The sequence below is a fragment of the Leptidea sinapis genome, chromosome 1, assembly GCF_905404315.1.
Source record: "Leptidea sinapis chromosome 1, ilLepSina1.1, whole genome shotgun sequence".
Classification (NCBI taxonomy): Eukaryota; Metazoa; Arthropoda; class Insecta; order Lepidoptera; family Pieridae; genus Leptidea; species Leptidea sinapis.
Genome location: NC_066265.1, coordinates 13,675,215 through 13,684,260, shown reverse-complemented (window position 1 = coordinate 13,684,260; position 9,046 = coordinate 13,675,215). Strand labels below are relative to the sequence as shown.

Here is a 9,046-nt window from a genome sequence, read left to right as displayed (position 1 = left end):
CAAATGAGACAAAACTTTCATGATCTAAGGAAATGTTATAACAAAATCCTGAACATTTCTTATTTCAATTTATAACCATGGATGAAACGTGGCTTCACCATTATGTGCCAGAAAGAAAAAGCCGCAAACATCATTGGCTCTCATTTCTGGGATAGATCTCCAATAAACAGTATAAATAAACCACCACTAATTAATTAATTATTTATTAACCACCACTAACATTAACCACCACCACTATTTATTAATAATTCTGTTGGATGTCGTAAGTAACATGTACTAGAAATAGATTTAATTATTACATAACACGGACGAGTAACAAAATAAGGACTCCGTGTCATCTTACATAACAGTGAGGCACCAAAACAAGCCGGTAAACGTGTAAATATATAGCCCCATGCATACACTTACACTAATACAAGCCGATCGGCCGCCATTATGAGATTTGCCATCATCAGTGACAGATCAGTATGCGTCGCAATAAAATATTTTAAAAATCCCGTCGTGCGTAGTGCAAAAATTTAAAAACAATACTATAAAAGTATTTGTGGATATATGATTATTTAAGGGAGAAAAAATTGTGTAACTGGTATACCCCGTAACACACACACTAGCATAAAGGTGCTTCACTTGCTAATATCACGAGGCGGATTTCTTCTTTTTTAACTATTCCGTGTTACATAATTAGACTTTTATATCGCGGCTTACGCGTAATAGCAACAGAGAACGGCAATATGGCCAGAACATCTAACGTATTGTATTCAAAATACCTTTAGCAAATCTGTCAAAATAACAAAAGCTTATAAAAAATAAACGCTATTGCCGATAAATTATTTGTTGAGTTTACTTAGCCTAGAAGTGGTAGTTTATTTGGATTTCTAGTATTCATATCATTTGTACCATATTTTATGTTTTAAAAATTATTTACTATAATTAATAGACTGTCAATGGACCTAGCAATTTCCAAAATCAAAAGAACTAGAAAACATTATACCGTTAAGTCCGTTACATACACCAAAATCACACTAGCAAAGTTAAACTCAATATTATGTAAATTAGTGATTACAATAATAATTATTGTACTGATTTGAGATTTCAGCTAGAAAAACATCTGACGTTCTGTCTTTGCTACGATAATTATTATACGATTTCCCTAAGTCGGAACGTAACTTCATCAACTGAACCGTCAATATGTGTTAGAAGAATACGAAATACTTGCTGACATAATACTAATAGGTCGCTTCGATCTTATTTTCGTTTTGTTAGGGCTACTGAAGTCTGGAACGAGCGAGTCCCAATATCCCACAACTGAATGTTCGGTGATCGGTCGCACTCGGTTATGAAGTATGAACGACGAACGTACCTGCGTTAAATAAGTCGTTAGATAAGTCTTCGCAACTAGACTTCAAAATTTCAATTTTCAAAAAACCTGTCAATTGTCATTTGTCACTTGAGAGATAAAGCTTGACTTTTGCTTGAGTTGTGTTTGTGACATACTTCAGATTTGTTTTACTTTTTAATTCGTGATTTGCAAAATATTTACAAATAGTTATTTTTCTGTTCTATCCTATATTAGACATAAATATTCAAAATGGTAATTATTTTACACAAAAGTGCTATCAATACCAACTTGATTTTTGTATTATCATATTTTTACAGTTTCAGTTCGGGTTCAATATGTTTCAAGAAATAACTAGACCATTTAATATGACCTACCGTTGTTTTTCTGTATCCATGTTACCAGGAAATGAAAGACAGGATGTAGAAAGGGGTGGAAAAAGTAAGATATTTTAATGTTCTTCCTTTATGTTATCAAACATTAAATTAAATTTTGCCTAAAATATTCTAAAACACAAACTTACCACCTCATTCAGTATGAATTACAATATTATCCTTATTATACAAATATTGTACTGATCATTATCAATTTGGATAACTTATAACTTTTTTTTTAATTATCATTACATTTAGATTTGGCTAAGTATAAAAAAATCATCAAACTTTTACAATCAATCCTAATAACTATGTTACTATAGACTAAAGGGCCACCTATTTGGATTTCAGTAATCATGCCACCATCAGCACTGGAACAGCTCACTAGATTGAACATTGTATATCCAATGATCTTCAAGTTAACAAACAAAAAATCAAAACGACTAACACACTGTGGAGTCCTGGAGTTTGTTGCAGATGAAGGAAAAGTCTATCTACCACATTGGGTAAAAAAATCATTGAGAACAAAATTCAAAGAAATAAACATCTTGACTGTTGCCTATCAATATATTCTTGATAATGTTATGTATATATATTGGCACATAAGTGAATTTGCTAGAAACTGTAATAACCATAATGTTAACACTAGGAACAAACATATACTTATAATGCCTACTACTTGGCTAAGTCGAGTTACTAAGTCTTTTGCGGGGTGCTGTATATGCTTTCATAACAAGATAACAGAAAATCTTCAAAACAAATGTTATGAAGTGTTTATGTGATAAAGGTTACTATAACATAAATGATTTTCTTAATGATACCAAAGATTTGAATTGAGCGACCACTCTCAGGCTATTAAATAATAAATTTTATTGTACATGTTTACATTTTGACCATATTTTATATTAAAAAAGAAGCCCGCTGAGTTTGTTGCACCCATTCTTCTCAGCCCTGAGGCATACCTTTTGGAATGTGTCGTAGTTTGTGTGATATGTAGTATTTTGAATGAACGAAAAATACTTGAATTTGAAATATAAGTAGTTCATATATTGACAATCCTATTAGTTCAATGGTATAAGTGGTTGCCTGGTAACTTGCAACCACCGTTCAACAACTTGTACCGTGCTAATGAGTTGAATTGTCTGAAAGAGACCAACACAATTGTGATACTGCACAGAATTTTGGTTTCAAAAATGAATGTTGAGTGATGGGAGAGTTTCTTGTGCCACTTCTCTCTCAGAGCGCTATTAGTTTCCGAAGTGTTAGTAGTATCTAGTATATTAGAAATTACATCTAAAGGTATCAATTTGAGGAAATAAATGCCTTTTATGTACATTGTGTTGGGCAGGGTGTACCTGCTATGATCAGGTGAATATCTTGCTTATCGAGTTACAGTTTCTCATAAATAATTATCACATTATCTCGAAATATTTTTTTATCAATATACTATCTGAACCAATTACCTATATGAATATATTATATGTTTAGATACAGTTTAACATCATGTTCCTAAATGAATGAAATATGAATTTTTAAAAAAATGTGTGCTGTGTAAAAATTTCCAAACAATTGGTACCTTTGTGACATTTCTAATTTTGATCAACCATTAGATTTTTTTTTAAAGTCCCAACTATTTTTTTCATTCTGTAAAGAGTACCTACAGTTTCTATAGGAGTAACTTGTATGTCTAAACATTTGTAATACAGTCTTTACTAGTACCACAGAGCAGGGGTAGATACTCAATGTATCTAGTACAAAAGGATTGGGTAAATTAGTTAAATGAAACTTAATATTATTTTGTTATACTGTGTATTTGTATAGATTAAGGAAATATAAAATTGTTGTTTCTTACACAAATAAAATTTGAAAACTTTATTTTATGAATGATACAGGACTTCAACCCACAACCTCTGGCGTTCTGTGTGAGTGCCCTGCCAACAGAGCTAACAGCCACAACCTGAGAGTTGAACAAAGCATACAAGATTTTGATATAGAAGATGACGATGTGTCACTCGACCCATTAGCTCAGTTGGCAGGGTACTGGCACGGAAGCCAGAGGTCGTTGGTTTGAGTGTGGGACTCAAACCATTGTTCATAAAATTTTGTTTTAAAATTTTATTTGTGTATTAATCCTAGGTGTGAGGGTTATCACTTTAAAAACATAACCTATTGTTTTTTCTAATTTAATAAAGATTATTAATTAGATTAAATTATTTCTTTGCAGATGATGGCGAACTTGGTATTAGAAGAAGGAGCTTTACTACAAATAGAGAGTGTTTCTCTTCCTGTGGCTACATTTTCAAAGTTCCAACCGCTGTCTGAAGACTTTCTTGATATCACAAATCCTAAAGCAGGTATTGAAATGTCATAGATTAAAAAATCTAAAAGAATTTGTGTAATATTTTTTTTTTCTATGTTTTTGAACAATAGAATGTCATGTTTATAGTCTCTTAGGAAAGACTCACACAATTATTACTGACTAGGATTTAAAATCACTTATTGCATTGTCAGTGTTTAATATCAAAATTTGGGTTTTTTATTTATGAAAATTAGGGATGAGACGATCATGACATTCAGCTGATGGTAATTGATACACCTGCCCATTACAATGCAGCTCGGGATTCTTGAAAAGCCCAAAAATTCTGAGTGGCACTACTAATTGCGCTCGTCACCGTGAGACACAAGATGTTAAGTCTCATTTGCTCAGTAATTTCACTAGCTATGGCACCCTTCAGACCGAAACACATAACTGCTTTACGGCAGAAATTGGCTCTGTTGTGGTACTCTTAATCTAGCCTGCCACAGCCTCCCACTGGAAATGGATAATTCTTGTTTGACTTTTATAAAGTTTAACTGGTTACATTAGGGATTTTCAATATCAGTTTAAAATTTTTGTTACCTGTAATAGTTAGAAAAATTACCTGGTCACACGTACCAATTAAATATATTATTATATATTACATACCCTGTATACACAAATGTGTAAAAATCTCATATAGTTAGTAATATACTTACACATTTCATTAACACTATTATAGTCATCCAATGTATTTTATGCCAAGGTTGTTTTTGTAGTCTCTGTCATTCTTCATCTGTTGAGCTGTGTGAGCCAACCGTTCGAGTGACGTATTGTTGATAAATCTGCTTTACAGCTGATAACCTGCTCAACCCCAATATTTGCATAATATTAAATTGACTTAACATGTTGCTGTTTCAAATTTAAAATAATTGTAATTTTTTTTCGCGTGTTCAAGTCCCGCATCGTTCATAAATTTTGTTTTCAAATTTAATCTGTGTAATAATTAATTAGTCCCAGAAGTGAGGGTTATCACTTAAAAAAATAGATCTTGCTCTAGTTTTATTTTAGTTCTAAGACCCCATTTAATCCGCATATTGGTTGCTTTTCGATGGTAGGTATCAGATAAGTGAGGGTAGTACAGTAATATGAATCTATTTTCAGGATTTATTTACAGTTGTATGATTCTAATATAATGTTTCCTTATAGTATTGGAGAATTGCTTAAGAAACTTTTCATGCTTAACAACTGGTGATGTTATTGCAATAAAATACAATGCTAAAGTGTACGAGCTATGTGTGCTGGAAACTATGCCTGGCAATGCTGTGGTCATCATAGAATGTGATATGAACGTGAGTTATTTGATCAGATTTTTTTTAATTTGACCACACCCAGGTGACGGTTTACTAGACTTAATCCCATGCCATGGCCTCTGTTTGTTGGTTATTACGACGACCTGTATAGCCGGGTGGTTAGCGATCCTACCTACTAAGCTAGAGGTCCCGGGTTCGAATCCCGGTAGGTGCAAGCATTTATATGATGTATATGGATGTTTGTTTCTGAGTCATGGATGTTTAAATGTATTTTTCTATGTTTATATGTATTTATGTATGTTTAAGTAAGTATATTGTATTAAATATATCGTTCTCTTGCAACCCATAACAAAGGCTATATATGCCTAATTTGGGGCAAGATAATTTGTGTAAAGTGTGTCAATATTATTATGAGCTATGCTTGCACTCACAAGCCACACCATAATGGCAGATTTTTTTCAATATTTTGAGCTTCTAGTTCTAAATTAGGTACCTACATAATATATTTTTATTAAAACAGGCGTGATATACCGGCTCTGCCGCTGTGTTTTGTTCGATCTGTTGATTATCCGGAGCCCTAACCCGTCGGACCTCTGTCTGATCAGGAGAACTATGACGCTCACGGCCCGCTTTTTATGTTGCCGCCGCTTGTAGCACTATAGGTCAGCAGAATGGGATGAGATGCGTTAATTTTTTGCATCCTACCCATGGAGGCAGATCTGTTTTTTGCTGGGTGATCCAGATGCTGCTGCTGCCGTTGTTGCTGATGTTGTACTGCAAGGTATAGAAATATTGTTTCCACCCTCCTTGGTCCCTATCGGTGGCAAGTCTTCACCTTGGACATTCATAAATCGAGCGGGCCTGATGGCATTCCCCCGATGTGATGCGGACATGTGCTCTGGAATTGGTGCCGGTCCTTACCCATCTTTTCCTGCTGTTTTCTCTAACCTTTACGAACTAGGGCCCTTCAAGAAAAGAGCATTAAGAGTACCTTAAATGCTGGCAACGCATCTCTTGACACCTGTTGTTGCAGTTACCTCTCCACTCTAGGGGGCAAATAATCACAGGATGGGTCCTGTGATAATTTGCCCCCTTTTGACTGACTATATCAGTGACAATATGATCGTAATCATAAATCGAGCAAAGTCTACATATAATGTATGTCCGGCACTTAAAACAGAAACATAACACTAGAAATAAGGGATTGCTTGTAACTAATTCTAGTAGGCTTCATAAGATACATAATAGCTTTAAGGGTAAATGTATACACTTCTACAATAAAGTCCCAGCCACTGTTCAGGCATTATCTATAAATAAATTTAAATGTTTTATAAAGAAATGGCTCTGTCGTAAATCCTATTACTCCACTGCTGAATATCTAAATGATCGGACAGCCTGGGACTAGATTGTGATTATTTTATAGCGACTGTACAATATTGTATATTTTTATTGAAAAGAGCGCAGAAAAAAGAATGCTGGGAGAGTTTCTTGCGCCGCTTCTTCTCTCTCAGAGCGCCATTTGTTTCCGAAGCGGTAGTATCTAGTAGTATAAGAAATGACATCAAAAAGAATTCTAAAGGAATCAATTTTGAGAAAATAAATGCCTTTTTACGCCTTTATTACCGTCATATCTGGCAAGAATAGGTGTGGTTGCTGAACAAACAAAATAAAATCCTTAATAAAATTTATTGCATAGTATTATTGCCATAGGTAACCTTTCTAAGCTATAAGTGTCTATAGCTTCGTAGATGTGAATGCGTCACAAAATACGGACCTCTACTTTGCTTGGGAAAACGGTTTAGAACTCTCATAAGCGTATGTCTTGTTTGTGTAGGTCGAATTCGCTCCTCCTGTTGGATACAAAGAGGAGGAGCACATAAGTCGCGGTGAAGGAAGTACAGAAGATGGTATGGACGAGGATCCGGCTGTTATGATGCCAGACCCCGGCTTTAAGGCGTTCAGCGGCGAAGGGAACAGACTCGATGGCAAGAAAAAGAAACTCATAAGCGAGAGTGATTCGGAGCCGCAAACATCTACTTCGAGACAGGTTGGTTTTATGGTAGCCTTATTACCCTATACCACCGAAATTATTCTCGGCCGTGTTGGAGATGATGTTTAGGAGACTAGACTGGGACACATTTGGGATTAACGTGAACGGAGACAAGTTAAGTCATTTGAGATTTGCGGACGATTTAATACTGTTCTCCGAATGTCCAAATACACTGGAAATACACACCTCTATTTTGACATTAAGTTTTATGGTAGCCTTATTACCTCCGTGAATGCTGCCGATACCTGGTTAACCTGTATTAATAATACTAGAAATAGGGTATTGCTTGTAACTAATTGTAGCAGGCTTCATAAGATGTATAATAGATTTAAGGGTAAATGTATACACTTTTACAACTAGGATGCCGCAGTCGCTCGTCGTACCGCTTTACTAAGTTACGTTAACTAAGTCTGTGTACAAAAACTGATGCTTATAGATCATGAACATTCGAAAATGATCGAAGGATAGCTGTGTTACAGTTAAAACTTATTGTGATTAATTTTTTAATAAATATAAAAAGCGTCTGCTAATTTAGAATAAATTGTAAATCATGTTCGTTTTTAATTATAATAATAATTAAATCAAGTTGAAATTAAAAAATTATGTCTCGGCAATAACCTAGCTAATTTCGAAAGCCTTCTATAAGTTCAGAAATTTTTAAAATCGGTCCTGAAATGGCCGAGAAACAATTTAACACAGAAATCAATTGGAGTCACTCGGTGGGAGCTCCGCTCAGTTTCGCTTCGCTTCGCTCAATAAAGTCCCAGCCACTGTTCAGGCATTATCTATAAATAAATTTAAGTTTTTTACTTAAAAAATCGCTCTGTCGTAAATCCTACTACTCCACAGCTAAATATCCAAGTGATCGGACAGCCTGAGAATAGATTATGGTTATTTTATAGCAATAGAAATGACAGTACCATAATTATTTATTAAAAAGAGCGCAAAAAAGAATGCTGGGAAAGTTTATTGCGCCGCTTCTTCTCTCTCAGAGCGCCATTTGTTTCTGAAGCGGTAGTAGTGTATGAAGTGACATCAAAAAGAATTCTATAGGAATTAGTTTTGAGAAAATAAATTCCTTTATATCAAATCAAATCAAATCACTTTATTCATGTGGGTCAAGGAAATGACACTCAAGAATGTCAAAAGTTTTCTTTTCTTTTTACATTTACCACCAGTTCGGAAAAGCTTTTAACGCGAAGAAGTGCCAAGAAGCTTATTGTTTTATTATAATATAATTTACAGGCGTATGTGAGAGGGATACCGGATTACGACTATGTAATCGGCACGTTAAGATTTATCAGAAACTCCCGCCCAAGTAGCGCTAAGGAGGAGGCCCAAACCGACTCGTTCCAGGCGTTCAAAGGAGAGGGTTTCACTTTAAGAACTGCTAAGTCGCAAAACTAAAGGGTATTCATTAAAATTATATTTAAATGTATGATAAGTTGGTAAATTAAATTTTTCGAATAAGATGTATTTTTTTTTTTCAAATTTAATAAATTAAATATTTTTAGGCTGTGAAAACGTCAAAAAGATTTGACAGTTAACCTCTATTTTGACATTAAGTTTTGCCATGAACTGCATTAGGTAAGTAACTCATTAGATATGTTTCGATTTTTGGTTTGTTATTGACATATCCAAGTGGAACTTTGTGTCCTACGGGTTAAACAAGTATCT

The 9,046-nt window shown here is 34.4% G+C and overlaps 1 protein-coding gene across 2 annotated transcripts; it reads left to right on the top strand.

Moving 5' to 3' along the window:
* Window positions 1-1,451: 1,451 nt before the first annotated feature.
* Window positions 1,452-8,841, top strand: LOC126967135 (ubiquitin recognition factor in ER-associated degradation protein 1). Of its 2 annotated transcripts, none has more exons than XM_050811565.1 (7): window positions 1,452-1,591; window positions 1,657-1,777; window positions 2,062-2,216; window positions 3,935-4,064; window positions 5,216-5,358; window positions 7,154-7,366; window positions 8,615-8,841. In XM_050811565.1, exons 1-7 carry the CDS (start codon window positions 1,589-1,591, stop codon window positions 8,774-8,776), a joined length of 927 nt encoding a protein of 308 aa, XP_050667522.1. In that variant the 5' UTR covers window positions 1,452-1,588; the 3' UTR covers window positions 8,777-8,841. The 2 variants fall into 2 exon arrangements, with proteins under 2 accessions (XP_050667522.1, XP_050667532.1); XM_050811575.1 differs by having other exon boundaries at window positions 1,538-1,591; window positions 1,663-1,777.
* Window positions 8,842-9,046: the final 205 nt, after the last annotated feature.